General features: G+C 41.0%; 1 protein-coding gene across 3 annotated transcripts in view; it reads right to left on the bottom strand.

The window, feature by feature from the left end:
* The window catches only part of LOC135700024 (serine-rich adhesin for platelets-like), a 456,905-nt gene that overhangs the window by 355,538 nt on the left and 81,448 nt on the right, over positions 1–19,919 (bottom strand). The window contains exons 1-2 of one of the 3 annotated variants that reach the window (XM_065220402.1): positions 18,280–19,457; positions 17,352–18,156 (exon numbers count right to left, since the gene is read on the bottom strand). The exons of 1 other annotated variant lie outside the window; for it this stretch is intronic. In XM_065220402.1, coding sequence (XP_065076474.1) covers positions 17,352–17,354 — 3 coding nt within the window. In that variant the 5' untranslated portion in view covers positions 17,355–18,156; positions 18,280–19,457. Of the gene's footprint in view, positions 1–17,351; positions 19,458–19,919 lie in introns of those variants that run through there. One more of the 3 variants, XM_065220401.1, reaches the window with a different exon arrangement.

The raw sequence follows: 19,919 nt of genomic DNA, 5'->3' as shown, positions 1-19,919 counted from the left end.
AACATGCCTTGCGACAGCTCTTTCTTTATGGTTTTTCATTAATAGGCTTTTGATAGACTTTAAACGAAACTACGAACCACATTGGTCGCTCTCGAAACGACAGGGACACCTCGGGGGAACCTGTAGCAGGAGACAACTGCAAGTTTGCACCAAATCATGCCATGTGACACCTCTTTCTTCATGGTTTTTCATGAATAGGCTTTAGATAGGCTTAAAATGGAACATTGACCACATTGGCCGCTCTCGAAACCTTCAGCAGGGTGTCGACTCATTGAAAAAAAATCAAATAATCTGATAGGGGAAATGGCTCTAATGTTGACCTATGGATCTAAGATTGGGCCCATCGCTAAAAATCTGCTATTTATCAATTTTATCTAGATGAACGTGTCATTGGGACGGTACTAATGGATATTTTTGGTTGCTTTTGAAAATTTAGTCGATTGCTGAATTTATGTATGGGTCCAAATTAGGGGCATTTAGACCGACATTACATCCATTTCCCTGTTCCTTGATTTTCCAGTTATTTTCCAAAAAACAATCCAGCTGCAATGCCTTCCCGTTTTTGCAATACAACCCCATAAGCCATTACTTTCCTCAGATATATAAATTAATGCTTTCTGGACACTTTTTCTTGAAATACCACAGAGTTCTTTTCATAATTCTTCTAAAATTAATTTGAAATTCGCTCTGGTAGTCCCTTGAAAATTTCTTTATTACATAAATTGTCTATAAAACACTCCAAAAAAAATCTTAAATTCATCCTTAGCTTCAATTTTCGATTCTCGACCAACAATTGACAAGGGTCTATTAGGGGAAAATTCTCCCGCCGAGAATTGTCTTCAAATTTTTGATCAGAATTATCTTGGAGTTCCCCCTAAATTCTTCTGGAAATTACATAGGATTCTCATTAAAATTCTCTAGAAATTCAATTCGAAATGCGCTTGGAATTATTCTAGAAATTTTCTTATAGATTTTTGCAGAATTATTTTGGAATTGTTCCCTCAAAATTCACTTCCCTTGGTATTTTTCACGAATACTGAAATCCCTGAAATACCTTGGTGTTATCACTGGAATTCATCCTAAAATCTGCTCAAATTTGTTTTTGATAAATAAAAATCAAAAATTCTCGTACCAGGGAAAATGGCTCTAATGTTGGCCTATGGATCTAAGATTGGGCCCATCGCTAAAAATCTGCTATTTATCAATTTTATCTAGATGAACGCCTCATTGGAACGGTACTAATGGATATTTTTGGTCGCTATTGAAAATTTAGTCGATTGCTGAATTTATGTATGGGCCCAAATTAGGGGCATTTAGGCTGACATTACATCCATTTCCCCTAGTTTTTCAAAGTGACTGTATCCTGAAAATCTAGTTCAGTTCAAGGGTCTTGCAATCTTATTGTTTTCAAAGAGGAATGCGATATAGTTTTCCAGATTTGTCATCTTTCGGTTTTTTCCCCGCTGAGTTCAAATTCCCAGCTTTTTTTTAGTTTGCCCGGTTCACTGGTCACTGCATTTTACATATGAAACACTTATTTTTAATCCCATTCTATTTGTTTTACCTTCCGGATAATACGCTTAACCAGCTGGAACATTTATGGAATATAACTTCGATCCAAATGCTCCTCTGCAAACCAAAGATGATGTTAATTATACATCTTGAAACTCTGACTACTTCTATGGTTGAAGCAAGAGCTGCCTCGGTACCAAAATGCGAGGTTCAGTTGGATTCAGCGACGATCTTCAGCTCTTGGTTCGTCTGAAAAATGTCCGTAGGCGACAATATCAAAGAACACGCGATCCTGCCATGAAAGTTATCTGGAGGGATTTACAAAAACAAATCAATCCTGAAGGAGAGAGGACCATTACCAAACCGTTCGTGGAGGTTTGTTGACGATATCTTCAGCGTAGTTAAACGGGAAGCCCTTCCACAAATTTTAGATGTGATTCACAGAATTCACAAGGATATCAAAAAGACGCGAAACTCGCATTTCTCGATCTTCTAGTCATCACGGAATCGTCATCACCTTCTTCGCTTGAATACGAAATTTACAGGAAACCAAGCACCAAAAGAGTTATCCCCTATACTTCCAACCATTCGTTCCAGCAGAAAATGGCCGCCGTCCACCACATGATTCATCGGATGCAGACTCTTCCACTCAGCGATACAGGAAAGGTTATGGAATTACAGTACATCTTCGAAACAGCGAGACTCAACGGATACAAGGATTGAAGATTCGTGTACTGGTGAAATCCAAAAAGCTAGTAGCTACCGATCTACCGGGAATAAATCCATGTCAGTTGAAATGTAGTTCTTCGAGCGATTCAGGACACATTCGCTCAAGATGATCTCAAACAGTTTGGACGCTGCCGAAAGACTGGTGATACCTCGATAGTTCTTAATATCCTGTTTATTGCCAACTTTGAAAACAGGAAACATATAAGACTGCTTGCTTCCACAATGTTGGGAATTTTCCTTACTCAAAGGATACATTAAATATGGCTGCTAAGGTAGCTGAGCAACGGCAGAACACCACTGCCGGAATTCCATCTGGACCAGAAGAGAGTGAGGTTTTCAGTCTCCTTGCTGCTGAAAGTACCATATCCCGAGTCACTAGGCAGCAGATTCAGCTTCAACGTCACTTGTCATATTTTTCTATCGAAGACAGATGCAAAGTGTTTAGCAAACATCTCACACGCTTCGCTAAGAGAAGTGGACTCTTTCCCATCGAGTTGGCATGTTGGACGGTATACTCGAATCTTTGCTTTTGCTGTTGAAAAAGCTACAAATTCCACTGGACTCTGAGGACGTGTGATTTGTACGAGGCACTGTTAAGTTTAATGTAAGCGATACTGGCACGCTTGAAGTCACGCTTCGTGTCAGCTGTTCTGTGACGACGTAGTTTTCTCGGGACTGCGTTACGCTCACGCTTCAGCACTCTAAGCTGAGGAGTACTCCAAGCTGGGGAAATTGGTCGTCTTTTGAGAGGAACAATTGATTCCAACCAATGTTAAATAATACTACAGAAACGCACAGTCATCTCATCAACATCAATGCATTCAAACACATCGGCCCAGTCTTGATCAAAAAGATACTGCAGTAATGAGACATAATCAATTTTCTTGAAGTCTAGAAGCCCTGCTCTATCATCCACGTTGCAAGCTGGGTGAGATGGCCAGTCAAGTGGAGCCTGTTGTCATCGATTCTCCACTGAAGACGAGGCTGATTATAATCGCCACAAACAAGAATCTTACCATCACAAGATGCCTTGTCGCACAACTCTTTGACTGAGACAATATGCGCTTCCGTAACTTCGACGTCGCGACTTCGGTTGGGTGGGATGTACACAGCGCATAAATATAGTCTATAGCCATGTGATACACAGACTTGTTCCAGTCTAGTACCGTGTCTGACGTTCACAAATGAGCTGACATAACGTTGCGTCACAGCTATCAGCACGCCACCAAAGCAGCATCCAGGAATAGATCATCAATGTTTGTCCGAATACCTTGTACATTTTGGTAGTACACCCGACCCAGATCCGATTTTCAGTCGAACCAGTCGGTTGTTGCTCTTGAGGCGGTGAGGCGCTGGAAGCAACGGACGAATCAGGAGCGGGACTGATCATAACCCCTTTTCCATAGACCCCTTTTCCAAGCCCACACACAGGTCCAGGACGACTGCAGGACAATGACTGGATTACCTCGACTGTGGCGAGAGAGGAAGGGGCCTTCCGTAGTGCTAACTTAAATGCGTCTAAGAGTGTTCCGGTGACAGACGGGTGATGAATGGTTGATGGTTGGTATGACACGATCATACTTGCCTTGAATTGCAGATTGGAAGACCCCTTCTCCAAGCCCACACACAGGTCCGGGACGACTGCGGGACGATGACTGGAATGACTAACTATGGCGGGAGAAGAAGGGGCTTCCTGTAGTGCCAACTTCAATGCGTCCCTGAGTTGTTAGGCGACCGATATGTGACGGATGATTGATGACTGATAATGCACTGGAACTAATGAACTGGTACTGGTCGAGAAACAGATCACACTTGCCTGACGTAACAGACTGGAAGACAGTCATACAGACAGAGCCGGGACGACTGTAGAACGCTGGCACGAATGGCTCGACTGTGGTGAGAGAATTGGTGGCTGCGTCTCAGAATGTTTTTTTTTAACTTCACTATGTCTGGTCCATTGTTGGGGTATCCGTTTTGGGTGTTTGCCCAATTGGATCCAGTTTTGCCAACTTCTTTGGGTGTTGAGATTTTTTCCAGGTTGCAGGATCCAGTGCCGTAGTCTTCAATCCTTTGTCGATGCCAACTGTGAAGGATACGAATGCCAGCGTGCAGATGTCCTTTCCCTTGGGTACAAGTTTTACGACAACAGGGTTGTCATCTGTTTCCAAATTGGCTTTCACCATGGCAGAAACCGCTTCATTGGCAACTTCCGGATGAATGTGAGATAAGTACAGCCAGAATTTTAGTTCTCTCTGACCAGAGACTTGTGGGGACAGCAACTAGATTTGTCAGCTGGTTGTTTGCAACCCACCTGACATGCATCAGAAGTGCGTCCCAAGTTTTATGAGGGTTCTGTAGACCATTAGTTGAATTGCAGAATGCTATAAAACCGCGATAAAACCTGCAATGTTACTTGGGGTGTTTCACCATCAACATCTGGCGTTTGGATGTCACGTGTTTAGCAACACTTACAGAATTTAAAAGACACTGCATTTCACACGTTAAAACTGTCTTTTCAACAGCTATCCAGCGATTTTTTTTTTATGAATTGACAAATTATGTATCTTGACTAAGTTATCCCTAACGTATTATTTTGTATGGATAGCTGTCATAATGACTTTTTAATAATTATTGTAGCACTGCAAAAACTACTTCTGTTCGCCACGATGGTGATGATGGATTTTTTAATATTTGATTTATTAGTAGTAGATTAATTTAAAAAAATAGAACTTAGTCTACAAAGGTTTGAGCCTCGCGCGCGTATTACGAATATAGAGGACTGAATTTTACAGTTGATAAAACAAAATGCAATTTTGGAGCTCATTTGGAAGATACCTTGAATTAGTAGTAAGTTTTCTGGCAAATTTTAGGGGAGTTCTTGAGCATTCCTGACATTGCTGAAGATTGTGATAACATCAGATTGCTATCATGAATATTTTAGGTGGACAAAAAGGCGAACTAAGAGGTAGACGCCTGAGCTTTTCCACATTTATATCGCTGTGAAGCAACTGTAAACTCTAGAGGGAATTTATATCTGTAACTGTAACCAGTTCGATTTTGTTTGCAAACCTGGTTAAATTGTCATATTTAATTATCTTAAAGATAAATCGATCAGCTCAAACCTTTGGAACCATCATCAACGAGTTAGCAGCGGAGTACCTGCTCCTACAAGAAGTTAAATTTAAGTGCCTGGGTTAATATATATCCGGTAAAACGCGATGTTTTTTTCAGTCGAGCCACTGAAGAAGTCTGTGATAAACAAATAAGGTAGTGGAATTTAATGGACATTACTAATCCTTCTCTCTCTCTTTATAAAATTTGGACAATTTTCACGTTAATAACCATATTTTGGTGTCTTTACGACAAATTGGACACCATTTAGGTTATTTTGGCGTTTTCAAGCCAATATTACGCTATTTTTAAGGCCTTTGCGGTCTTACAGTATCTGCCTTCCATATTGGTGGGTCGCGAGTTTACGTAATTTCTCCAAATGGGTCGCCCTCACCGAATGTTTGACAACCACTGATAGATCACTTTGCAAACTATCTCTAGCAAGTAAAGACAAGCAGATTGAATCTCGAATGAAAGTAGGCACCGCCGAGTGGCCAGCCATGTGTAATTCTTTACAAAACGCAGCACCAACCACCAATCACCGTTTCAGGGTCTGCCACCGCGCCAACTGAGAGCAGAGTTTCAATCTATGCACCACTGACGATGGTCGTCGCTTCTCACAACTGCCCCTATTAAACGGCGCAACCATCGGCGGCCAGCCAGCTAACTGACCGCATAATTACTTATCAATCGAAGCTCAACCACGAAGGGTGTATCGATTGATTGATCCAAGCGATGATGATGATGGACTCCTCTCTCAAGGTTTCGCTCCAATAACCTTTCGGTCCGGTCATTGACTAACTGTTTTCCGAGAGCCCATTCATTGCGCGCGGTGGCATCTGATCTTCAACTCGTGAGAAAATGGTCATTTAGTGAAGTTGATCCATTCGGTTCTGTCTCGAAACAATGATGGTGCATCATTTTCGGATTGCATCTCATTTCTCAGCGCCTGGACACAGCTAGAAAAAGCTGTTATTATCCACCTCGTAAACAGAAGTAGAGAGAGACCCAGAGCGGCCCAGAATTAAGCAGTTAAGATCCCACTATGCTGCCTTGATTCCCCCTAGCCACCCCCGCCACCGTCGCGTCGTCGTTCTCCTCGGGGAGGGAAATTGGGGATCTAACTGTTCAGCTTACACGATTCCTCCTCTTCTGTTGGGTGTGGATGGGATGGGGGGGGGGGTGAAAGAAACCAGAAACACATGCGTTCGACTGCTGGGTTTGCCACCACCACCACCACCACGACCACATCCGAGGCAGCAGCCCGCGTAGAATTCAGAGCGGAACGTTGAATAAACAGTAACACCTAGCAATTAATAACCGCACGCTACGCTATGTACGGACTGAGCCACGGCTGTTCTGTTTGGTTTGATTCGAAAACGCAGTAATAATAGCACTTAGAATTTCTCCTCGCGATTCTCCCCTCTGACTTCGTCCGAGGGCACCTTCTTCCACTCATAATTGATGGTCAAATTTTAAAGTGAATTTTTTTTTTTTTCGCTGGCTCGAATCCAAGCCACCATATGGAATGCGAACGGTTACGGTGTGCATTTGTACGGATTTGTCCAGTCCGAAGTGAGAAGAACAGTAGTCGTCAGCCAGCAGAACGTGAAGTGGAGTAACCTGACCTTTTAATCCGATTTGTTCGGGCGTAATTAGGTGTGGCGAGGTTTTGTGCTGCAAATGGTCCACAACCCGTGTGTGTGTGTGTGTGTGCCCGAGGGTTATCGATTTTAGTTCGTACGGCGCGGCCTCGCTCATGGGGCTTTCTGCTGATGGATTTTTTTTCTTCTGTTTCGGTGGGTGAGTCAACTGGGCTTACAACTTTTGTCTACTCTGGAACGTTGCGTGCTGGTGGTGAGCTCAAAATACTTCAAATATGCTTTAATAATTTAATCGGGACTGTTGTTGAAACGCAGTTACCATACTCTTGATATGAACTGAAGGGGAACCTTGGTTATGTGACTTGTGAAGGTCGTTCAGAAATCCATAAAAATTTGAGTACAAGTTGAAGTTCCCCAACATTAATTTGCTGTTCGTGTTTGTTAACTCTTGGGGTCTACATCAGTTTGATTATTTTAATTATACCGAATCTCTTCAAGAAATCCATTTTGAATCGTTTTTGGTGCAGGGCTGGTAGTGACTTTAGTGACTAAAATTATGGGAATAGTGACCAAATAGTGACTTGTAAATACTAAATAAGTAACCATATGGTAACTTAGAAATTCAAATACAGGTTGATATTGAAATAAACTTTTTATGTCATGGAACTTAAAATCAAATTTCATAAATTCCTCTAATTTAATCGAAGCTCACAACGGAATCTCATGTGAAAAGCATTTGAAGTGATATGAATAATTTACTTTTGCTTACGTTATATATTTTTTATTTTGTATTTGCTTCTGCGTTCGAGATCTTTTAAATTTTGATATATCTAGGTCGATAACTTTGATAATTCGCTAAGAACTTTTCTCAGAATTTCTTCAGAATGATCTTAAAAACTTTTTTTTTAAATAATTCTCCTTCTCTTAAATTTAGAGGCAAATAAGCTTTTACAAAAACAATACTGCATTCTTATTTTTTTTGCAGAACAATCAAAAAAATTCTTGGAAATAGATTATTTTCGTAGTTGGAAATGCTTAACATCAAATATAGGTTTTGAGCATGACTTCACATCTTCCTGGTCTTCCTACACTTGATGTCTTCACTTTTGCAGATATGACAGATGCCAACTTGTGGCTCCCGTCCGGACGGATCTCGTTCAACTGGAGTAGAACCAACAATCAATACGAAACTAACGATTTTAAATTGGCTCACTACTTGACTAGCCTATTGGTCCCAAGCAAACGATTAACGTATCCCATTCTAGTCAAAATTCTACTACTACACAATGTTTGTTTTGATTCGCTATGAATGTTTGACAGATAAAATGAGGGGTTAGTGGATTTTCCTATGTTTCGAGGGGTGAATCGACTAGCTTGGGACCGAAGATAGTATCAGAGCAGGGCCAAAAAGTTGAACACGTTTCTTCGGGACCTACTAGTCTTAGAGTTACCTCTATGGTAGAACTACCTGCACACTTCGATAAAAATCATATAAATTTAAGTGCTCTTAGACTGACATATATGAGCGTCAATTTTGACATAGAATTCAGTCGACTTTTCGTCGAGTAACGAACTGTTCAGTCATTAATTATGATACCCATATTATAGGGGCTTCTTCCCAAACACTTTGATCGTGCACGGGAGAGATCCCTACGTTGTTTTTATTTGTTTATCTTTCAATTGTTGATCCCGATCGAGACGAATAGTAATGAAAAGCACCGATTACTTCGCCGTCCTGCCATGGCGGAGGCATACGAGCTACTAATTCATTGTTGTTTTGTTTTGTATATTGTAATGGTACAGTGGGTAGGGAAGTTGCACATATAGATGACATTGCACAAACACACTTCTATGGTCACTAGAGGCCTCCACTAGAGGCCCTACGGGAACCTACTCCGGAATGGCCGTCCCGGGGACAATCCATCGGATGATCACAACATTATGATAAACAGTCTCCTGCTGGAAATTCATGAATTTTGATACCCATATTGCAGGGGTTTTTTCTATGGCCACTAGAGGCCCTACGGGAACATAATACGGAATGGCCGTCCCGGGGTCAATCCATCGGATGACCACAAAATTATGATAAACAGTCTCCTGCTGTAAATTCTTGAATTTTGATGCCTATATTGCAGGGGTTTCTTCCCAAAACACTTCTATGGCCACTAGAGGCCCTACGGCAACCTACTCCAGAATGGCCGTCCCGGGGACCATCCATCGGATGACCACAACATTGTGATAAACAGTCTCCTGCTGTAAATTCTTGAATTTTGATACCTATATTGCAGGGGTTTCTTCCCAAACACTTCTATGGCCACTAGAGGCCCTACGGGAACCTACTCCAGAATGGCCGTCCCGGGGACCATCCATCGGATGACCACAAAATTATTATAAACAATCTCCTGCTGTAAATTCATGAATTTTGATACCCATATTGCAGGGGTTTCTTCCCAAACACTTCTATGGCCACTAGAGGTCCTACAAGAACCTACTCCGGAATGGCCGTCCGGGGACAATTCATCGGATGACCACAAAATTATGATAAACAGTCTCCTGCTGTAAATTCTTGAATTTTGATACCCATATTGCAGAGGTTTCTTCCCAAACACTTCTATGGCCACTAGAGACCCTACGGGAACCTGCACCGGAATGGCCGTCCCGGGGACAATCCATCGGACGACCACAAAATTATTATAAACAATCTCCTGCTGTAAATTCATGAATTTTGATACCCATATTGCAGGGGTTTCTTCCCAAACACTTCTATGGCCACTAGAGGCCCTACGGGAACCTACTCCAGAATAACCGTCCCGGAGACAATCCATCGGATGACCACAAAATTATGATAAACAGTCTCCTGCTGTAAATTCATGAATTTTGATACCCATATTGCAGGGGTTTCTTCCCAAACACTTCTATGGCCACTAGAGGCCCTACGGGAACCTACTCCAGAATAACCGTCCCGGGGACAATCCATCGGATGACCACAAAATTATGGTAAACAGTCTCCTGCTGTAAATTCATGAATTTTGATACCCATATTGCAGGGGTTTCTTCCCAAACACACTTCTATGGCCACTAGAGGCGCTACGGGAACCTACTCCAGAATAACCGTCCCGGGGACAATCCATCGGATGACCACAAAATTATGATAAACAGTCTCCTGCTGTAAATTCATGAATTTTGATACCCATATTGCAGGGGTTTCTTCCTAAACACTTCTATGGTCACTAGAGGCCCTACAGGAACCTACGCCGGAATGGCCGTCCCGAGGAGAATTCTTCGGATGACCACAAAATTATGATAAACAGTCTCCTGCTGTAAATTCTTGAATTTGGATACCCATATTGCAGGGGTTTCTTCAAAAACACTTCTATGGCCACTAGAGGTCCTACAAGAACCTACTCCGGAATAACCGTCCCGGAGACAATCCATCGAATGACCACAAAATTATGATAAACAGTCTTCTGTTGTAAATTCATGAATTTTGATACCCATATTGCAGGGGTTTCTTCCCAAACACTTCTATGGCCACTAAAGGTCCTACAAGAACCTACTCCGAAATGGCCGTCCGGGGACAATCCATCGGATGACCACAAAATTATGATAAACAGTCTCCTGCTGTAAATTCTTGAATTTTGATACCCATATTGCAGAGGTTTCTTCCCAAACACTTCTATGGCCACTAGAGGCCCTACGGGAACCTACTCCAGAATAACCGTCCCGGAGACAATCCATCGGATGACCACAAAATTATGATAAACAGTCTCCTGTTGTAAATTCATGAATTTTGATACCCATATTGCAGGGGTTTCTTCCCAAACACTTCTATGGCCACTAGAGGTCCTACAAGAACCTACTCCGGAATGGCCGTCCGGGGACAATCCATCGGACGACCACAAAATTATTATAAACAATCTCCTGCTGTAAATTCATGAATTTTGATACCCATATTGCAGGGGTTTCTTCCTAAACACTTCTATGGTCACTAGAGGCCCTACAGGAACCTACGCCAGAATGGCCGTCCCGGGGAGAATTCTTCGGATGACCACAAAATTATGATAAACAGTCTCCTGCTGTAAATTCTTGAATTTGGATACCCATATTGCAGGGGTTTCTTCAAAAACACTTCTATGGCCACTAGAGGCCCTACGGGAACCTACTCCAGAATGGCCGTCCCGGGGACCATCCATCGGATGATCACAACATTATGATAAACAGTCTCCTGCTGTATTTTGCATGAATTTTGATACCCATATTGCAGGAGTCTCTTCCTAAACACTTATATGGCCACTAGAGACCCTACGGGAACATAATACGGAATGGCCGTCCCGGGGTCAATCCATCGGATGACCACAAAATTATGATAAACAGTCTCTTGCTGTAAATTCTTGAATTTTGATACCTATATTGCAGGGGTTTCTTCCCAAACACTTCTATGGCCACTAGAAGCCCTACGGGAACCTACTTAGAAACGGCCGTCCCGGGGACAATCCATCGGACGACCACAAAATTATTATAAACAATCTCCTGCTGTAAATTCATGAATTTTGATACCCATATTGCAGGGGTTTCTTCCCAAACACTTCTATGGCCACTAGAGGCCCTACGGGAACCTACTCCAGAATAACCGTCCCGGGGACAATCCATCGGATGACCACAAAATTATGATAAACAGTCTCCTGCTGTAAATTCATGAATTTTGATACCCATATTGCAGGGGTTTTTCTATGGCCACTAGAGGCCCTACGGGAACCTGCGCCGGAATGGCCGTTTCGGGGGCAATCCATCGGTAACCACAAAATTATGATAAACAGTCTCCTGCTGTAAATTCATGAATTTTGATACCCATATTGCAGGGGTTTCTTCCTAAACACTTCTATGGTCACTAGAGGCCCTACAGGAACCTACGCCGGAATGGCCGTCCCGGGGAGAATTCTTCGGATGACCACAAAATTATGATAAACAGTCTCCTGCTGTAAATTCTTGAATTTGGAAACCCATATTGCAGGGGTTTCTTCAAAAACACTTCTATGGCCACTAGAGGCCCTACGGGACTACTGGTCCTCAAGTAAGTCGAAATTGTTTTTGAAGGAAATTCTGATACATTTACATTTCTTCACGAAAAGTTGTCACTCCATGAGTTCGAAGATGTCACTGAATTCTGGTTTCCTGTCGTGAAAATAACTTTATAATTTATTAACTTGAAATCTGAAAAGGTACCCGTGTACCCTGTCGATCACATAAGGGTTAAGCACACAATTGACTTGGAGTTCTATTGAAAACTCTCAGAGTTCATCCCAAAACTCCCTCGGACGATTCGGGTTCTCCTATCACTTTCATTTCCATGGGGCATATGTGCCAGGTGAAAACGCGATTGAAGTGATTTGGATGGAGAGAGTGGGATTGCCAACTCCCTGTTGATAAATTTTCGTGGATAGAGGGCGGGCTCTTCTCCCCATCTATTGAGATGATCTTGCACACGCTCGCTTGAATTGGTTTCTGGTTACATGAACTTACTTCTGGAAGGAGATTCTCTATCACTCCCGCGGGTTTCGCGTAAGTGTCTCTGCTTACGGGTTCGTCCCACCGTTTTTGGCTCTTCATACAGGAGTATGGTGAGTATGATACGAAATAAAATCTCGATCAAGTCATGCAGTAGGAACAGTTCACTGCTATGTGCAGGCGCCTTGCTACAATTGGTGGTAGTCTATCATCATCATCATCATCATCTACTATCACAAGGCAGTTCTATTGACTTCCAATAAATAAAAAAAATGCGAGAACGTTTAAGATGTTACTAAGAACTTCGAAGAATATTAGAGAATTTAAGGTGATCTCTCAATACACGGTATTCACCCCGACTGCCATTTTTTTTAGTGAAAACTTGAATTTAACGAAATCGCTAATCGGAAATGGTTACCGCAATACGGGGGGACCTTTTCCTTCTTGGCGTTAAGCCGGGACAGTTTACTGGAATTTTGCCTGGATGATGGATCATTTTGATTGCTTAATTGAATTTCATCAGAAGGGGGATCAGGAGATTGCCCTTTTCTTTTGCGCTTAGGCGCTATGGCGGCAGTAAAACGTTCCTCCAAATCGACTTACTAGAAGAATCCGAAAGATCGAAGAGGAATTTTCCAAGACAATGTCCAAGCAGGATTACTTCGGCTAGGATCCAAACAAGGATCGAAGAGGAATAAGAGTCGAACAAAGGTAGAAAATTTGCTATAACTAAATTTGGCATAAACATCAAAATTTCTTACAAGCTTGTATACACGATTGTAGATTTATGCGCCTAAATGAACACGAAATATCGCGTACAATTACGCCAAATCTAGCGTTCAGTGTGCGCTATGTATCGCAGAAATTTACATGATTTTTTCATACAGGGTGGGAACTTTCAGAAAATTCCAGAAATTTCAGGAAAGTCCAAATTACTCCAGGGACATTAAGAAGTTTCAGGAATGTTCAGAAGAATTAAGAAGTTTAGAAAACGTTATGGAGAGAACATCAGGAAAGTTTCAAGAATATTAGGAAAAAAAATTAAATGAAGTACCATATGCTTCAGAGCTGTTCCAAGAATGGGAAGAACCTCTGTTCGAGGAAAATTGCGGAAAATGTATGAGAGATTCCCAAATGTTCAAGAATTCTAGAGATCTTCAGAGATGTTTACAAATGTTCAGGAATGTCTTGAGAATTTCAGAAAAGTTCAGCGATTTTCTAAGAAGTTAAAGGATTCTTAGGATAGTTCTATTAAGTTCAGTACCAGTACTAAGAGCTATAGTAAAATTGAAAGAATTTACTCCGGGAAAGATCAACAGCTATTAACTTCAGGGTAATAATAACATTTTTGAAGAAGTTTCAGGAACTTCGGGGAAATTATTAAAGCTTCAAATAGTATCCTAGAGTTGCAGAATAATTTCGGGTCCTTCAGATCCATGACCATTAGGATAATTGAGGGAACTTTAGGGAAGTCCATAGATGTTCAGGGATGTAGTTCTCCAGGAAAATTGTGGAAACTTTGAGAAGAGATTTGGAGGAACCTGTGATTGAGGAAAATTGCGGAAAATGTATGAGAGGTGCCCAAATTTTCCAGAAATCTAGAGATCTTCAGAGATGTTAAGAAATGTTCAGAAATGTCTTGAGAATCTCAGAGAAGTTCAAGGTTTTTTCTAGAAAGTTAAGAGATTCTTAGGGTAGTTCTTATAACTTCAGGAAAATAATAATATTAATGAAAAAGTTTCAGGTACTTCTGGGAAATTGTTATAGCTTCAAATCCCAAGTAACAATTTAGGTTTTATGATGGTTCTGTAGACCATGAATTAGGCTTGTAGAATGCTATAAACCTCTACAAAGCATGCCATGTTACTTGGGATAGTATCCTAGAGTTGCAGAATCATTTCTGGTCCTTTAGAGACGACCCATTACCATTAGGATAATTGAGGCATCTTTAGGGAAGTCCATAGAAGTTCAAGGATGTTGTTCACCAGGGAAATTGTGGAAACTTTGAGAAGAGAATTTCAGGAAAGTCAAGAGGAAATTACGGGAACTTCAGAGTAGTTCCGAGAACTTAAGAAAAATTCCGGGAGCTTCAGGACTGTTCTATGAACAGGTGGGAAATTTCTGAAACTCTATGGCGTCTTTGCCTTTCTTTTAAAATCTGGCTGTAGCAAATGACGCGTTTCGCGCCAAATCGTATTCGGAGCTGGCAGCACCCTCTCAGATTTCAATGAAACTTTCTGGATGTGTGGACCTTGACTAAATAAGCCACTTTGCATATACTTAGTTTTTTCCAAAATTTATCTAGGCTAACCTTTGAGAAGGGCCATACTTTTTAAGCCGATTTTTTTTTTCAAAAAAAAATATAATGGAAAAATGACAACTCCTACAAAAATGTGTTGTATGGATGACTTTTAGGAAATCGTCCAAGTTTTCCAAAAAAAAAATACTGAAAAATTGAACATTAAAAAAATCGATTTTTTTAAATTTGAAGTCGATTTAAAAAAAGGCCATATTTGATTTGAATTAAACTCTGTCTCAAGATAGGTAATTATGTTAATACTACAAACCGTCCATACATCGCGAGATGGGCACTTTTAAGGAAACAACAATTTTCTAACAAAATCTTTTTCATGTCTGAACTGATTTTTATTTTAATTTCCCATTTTCACACAAAACTAAACCAGTGAAGCTCAAAAGTGAGTATGCAAAAGTGTTTATTTAGTCAAAATCTACACATCCAGAAAATTTCATTGAAATCAATTGGCGCGAAATGCACAAGTAACATTGCAAGTTTTATCGAGGTTTTAATGCATTCTACAGGTCTAAATCATGGAACTCTCTTTAAACAAAAAAAAAAACTCAGGAAATTACCCTGACTACTGCTATCTGTTGGAGATTCATATTCTGGCTTTCTACTGCCTACCCAAGTAGTATTACAAGTTTTATTGAGGTTTTAAAGCACTCTACAAGTCTAAATCATGGTCTACAGAACCCTCATAAAACCTAAATTGTTACTTCAGTAATGCTTTGTAATGGTGCGAAGAGATTCGTTATCATCGATTCTTCATCTTCTTCTTCTAAGCTTTTACACTTCGAGATAGAGTACCACAATGTTTGACAAAGCTGTAGAACAACTAATTTAAATCAACTTTGCTGGAGGAAGCAATTTTATACCTCTAATGGTTCAAGATGTGTATGTTTTTAATATATAATGTAGAGTGACTCCTGAAAATTTCATACATTGATTGCTCATAATCAGTACGTTCTAAGCACTATCTCTTGTGGTTGGCAATGTATGAACACTTTTCAGTAAAAATACGCCTTTTTCAAAAGCGATGTTCAAAGTAAAAGGAACTAAAAGGAATTCCGAAAAAATCAGAAGGATCATATCATATGTATATGAATCATATGCTGAGGACAGTTCCAAAAAATGGAGCACAATTTAAATGAAACTCACAGGAAAGTTTTGAGAAAATTCAGAAGGAAATTCCATGGGATTTCTAAAAAGACTCTCTTAAGTATTGAGTTAAAAAAATTAGAAGAATTTTAGGGGACTTTAATTGTTGAAATATGTAGTTGCAAAGAAATTTTAAGTAGGATTCCAGACTAATACTTGGGAAAATTTCTACGGAATTCAAAATGATAAGTTTAAGGAGTATTTCATGATAATTCTGAATATGAAATATTGATATTTTTTAAACAAGTCAAAAGAGCAGTTTCTCTTCACAATGTTGAAGAACAGAACACTAATAATCTTAAAAATGTATCACAATTGTTCTGGTATCTTATAAACAACTTATAGCTTATAACCTAACTACATTGGAGGGGGCTATTGGGGGCTACAGCACCCCTAGGGTTAATGTAGCCTACTCTAGAATTGTTACTATTGTCCTTACAGATCAAAATTGTTCGCAAATTATCTAATTGAGAAATTCGAATAAGTTTAGCTCCGCCCTAGGATTTTCCTTAGTTACCTCAATGTATATAACATAACACGTTACAACTACTAGTTTGAACATGACATTACCGAAAATCAATCTAATTAATCTTAAACAATTATAATTTTTGATTTAAAATTGGTTCATTTAATAATAAACTAATTGGAAAAGTAACGCTTAAGTTGCTAAAGTTGAAATCTGCATTGCTCAGAAATCATGACAAATTCTTAAGCTTAATTTTCTAAACTTTCAAATAAGCATGGATTAAAAAAAATCACATACGATATGTTATCAAGAAAGCTAGGTTTGTTTTCTTTTTAATATCCTTCATATACCATTTAGATCTCATTTTTGTTATGATAACTGTGACCACACGGTTGTCAAAACATGTTATCAAGAACGCTTACATCAAAATATCAAATTTTGTTCTTATTTTGTTTTCATTCTCTCGGGTAGTGACATTTTGGTGACCTTTAAGGTGACAAAGTCACTAAAAAAGTGATCCACTATCAGCTCTGGGTGATGTCACTATACGCAAGAAGCAAATACCAGGTTCCTTTTGAAGAATTTTCCGAAAATTAACACCAACTGAACCACCAAAAAATGAACGTTTTTAGGACAGAAAATGTCATGACATTTTTTTATGAATTGAATGCACCTCCAATCCAAGCCAGAGCAATTATCAGCTCACTTCCATCAGTCAGGCATAATAGCAAAAAACAAAACATCAATTCCTCCATCGAACAGGAAGACGACTGTGATCTCCCCTGAGATAAGCCCGACGGCGAGAAGAGTCCCGCCCAAGTCCATCCAGTCAAACAGGAAACGTTTCAATGACAAGTAAATGGAAAAAAAAGCACGATATCCAAACATTTGCTCGGCAGAGGCTCGCTCGAACCGCCCCTTATCTCCGCCCGGAAAGAGGTGAAATGCACTCCACTCGCTTGCTTACCATTCAGAAATCACATCCACGTGCAGTTGCCGACCCCTCGGCGTGTCTCGATAACTCCAACGATGAAATCTTTTCCGCTGCGGTGAATTATCCAAAAATCGCTTCCCAAACACTGCACTCTATTTCGAGAAAAATCACAATCACTTAGCTCGCCGCACCCGGAAACTCTTCCACACAGATCTTCCGACACACACTAGCCCCTAGGTACACGACACCAATTACCAGCACAAAAAATTTGCCAACTTTCTTCTGCTTTTGCTTTCAGCTCGTAACGGAAATCTTCACCAAAAATAAAACATCCCAATTAGCGTGCGTGTGTGCGCCAGAGTATGTATTTAGTGTGTAAACCTCCGCTTCATGAGCAGCTCATTATCGTCATCACTTTGCCCCGTCGTCCATGTCGAAGTTCAGCACCACCAGAAGATTGCATCTTCTTTGACTAGGATGATTTCGATACAGGCCATTGATCTCGACGATGCTCCTCCATGCATCGACGGCGGCGAAACTCCTCACCGTCGTCACTACCCTACCCGTTCCGAACACCGACGGATCGTTTACGGTTTTACGAGTTGCTTCCCTCCCAATGCACTTTTTGCCTGCTCACACTGCTGCTCTCTTCACGAACAATTCAAATTGGACGAGCGGCCCGATTTTCACACAATCACTAATTTAATTAATGGCAATCATCTAATTTTCTCATCTCACTCTCAGAAGAAGCTCACGGCTCCGGAGACGGAGTGAATTTTGCGTTATCTCCCTAACTGCTTTCCGTAGCGTTAAGTCTGCTTCATCTTTCCTCCTTTATCTATTAACGATAACAATACATCAATAACAGCCTAACGAAACAGCACCGTGCAAGCCAAGGGGCATTAACAACCAACAGAGAAAAGGGGCCCATAACCTTGCGGTTTATTTATTTTTTTCTCACCATGTAGCTACACACGACTTAACAATGCACACAGCTGTTTGGGGAAAACAATTTACGATTCGGAAAGCAATTGTTTCACAGCAGCCCGGCGCACTCAACTCGTAAACTACAGCTACAATTAACGTGGCTCCGCAATGCTTCAGCCAGTCGAGTCCCGAAATTATCCGATTGATCACTGCAACCTGTCCGTTTCGGTTCCTGGATGGACAACCCACACTCGGCAACAACACCAGAACACATCCAATCAGGTAACGCACACCCGAAAACTTTGCAGCAGCAGCTCGTGATCACCGTAGCGTAACGTTACGAAACGAACGCGCACTCCTCCTCCTCCTCCTCCTCGGTATGTACAACACAAAGTTCGTTACATACAAGCGCTTGAATGAAAACCGATCCAGCCGGAACGGAACGGAACCCCAACGAACGCGAACAAACGACACAAACACGATCGTCCCATTAAAAAAAAAAAAAACGACGATCCACACACAATAGAAGAGACACCAGCCTCAACAATTCGGGATGGAAACTTCTTCTTCGTCGTCTGCTTCTGGACGATTCCCGCCGAGCTATTGTCAAGCAATGGGATGTGATAAGGCACGGCGATCGGTGATCACCAACCGTCCAGCGAATCGAGACGACGTCGGCGGACGTCACAATAATGTATGATGAGGGGGACACGAAGCAGCGCACACGGACTCACGGACTCTCGACACACGCGTATTGCTCAACTGGCAACCAACGACCGTCTGTCGGTGAGTCACCTCCCGGACCAGGGCGATGACGAAGAGCGGGAGCCTCTCACCGAAAACAAAACCACCCCAAAACAACGGAGCGGGAGAGTGAGAGAGTGAGTGCACCCCACGCAGCAGGTTGAATTGGATTGAAGGGGGGTATAGTCAGTCACCTCGTCGCTGAGAGTCGCTGGGTGATTTTATGAGTTTGTTTAGTCGATAGTCCGTCGGCTTGGGGTGTCTGAAAAAAAGTCAGTTAGTCAACCGCCTACCATCCACTGACTGCATCAAGGAGAATGGTGGAAGAAATAAAAAAAAATTGGCGTTTGAGACGTGGAAGAGAGAGACGGAGACGGAGAGTGAGTACCTTACAACGGTACCGATCGTGATCGATCGTCGTAGGGATCTCCCTGGAAGGGTTGCCAAGAGAGTAATGAATTTAAATCATCGTTCGATAGCTGAATAATGTTAACTTTTCACCTAGCAAATGGTAATCGATAAGAAAAATGCTTTTTAATTTAATAGGTCAAACCGGTTGGCAAATGCAATGCGTATGGGGATTTTTTTTTGACGTAGACTACGTCGTACGGGAAAATACAAGGGGTAAATTAAAAATCTAAAATTGCGACCGACACGAAAAGGTGTTAGGTTTTGAATGCTTATAATTTTGTCATTTATATATGAAATTAAAATCCAAATACACCAATCAATAGGAAATAACTCTACAAATTTGCTGAAGTAAATTCTTCTGCAAATTTTCCATAAAAAAAACTTTTGGTAAATATACACATATAAAGTGATAATTTTGTCACTTGCGTTCATGAAATAAACGTTTTCTCTAACCCAGACGTCATAATCGAGTACCAATTGGTTGGGCATTATTTTTTTCGAAATTAAATTAGGGTGGTT

This window comes from Ochlerotatus camptorhynchus, unplaced genomic scaffold (assembly GCF_037179485.1).
Source record: "Ochlerotatus camptorhynchus isolate MF236.1 unplaced genomic scaffold, CSIRO-AGI_Acam_v1.1 ptg000125l, whole genome shotgun sequence".
NCBI lineage: Eukaryota > Metazoa > Arthropoda > Insecta > Diptera > Culicidae > Ochlerotatus > Ochlerotatus camptorhynchus.
This window is presented reverse-complemented; position numbering and strand designations above follow the sequence as displayed.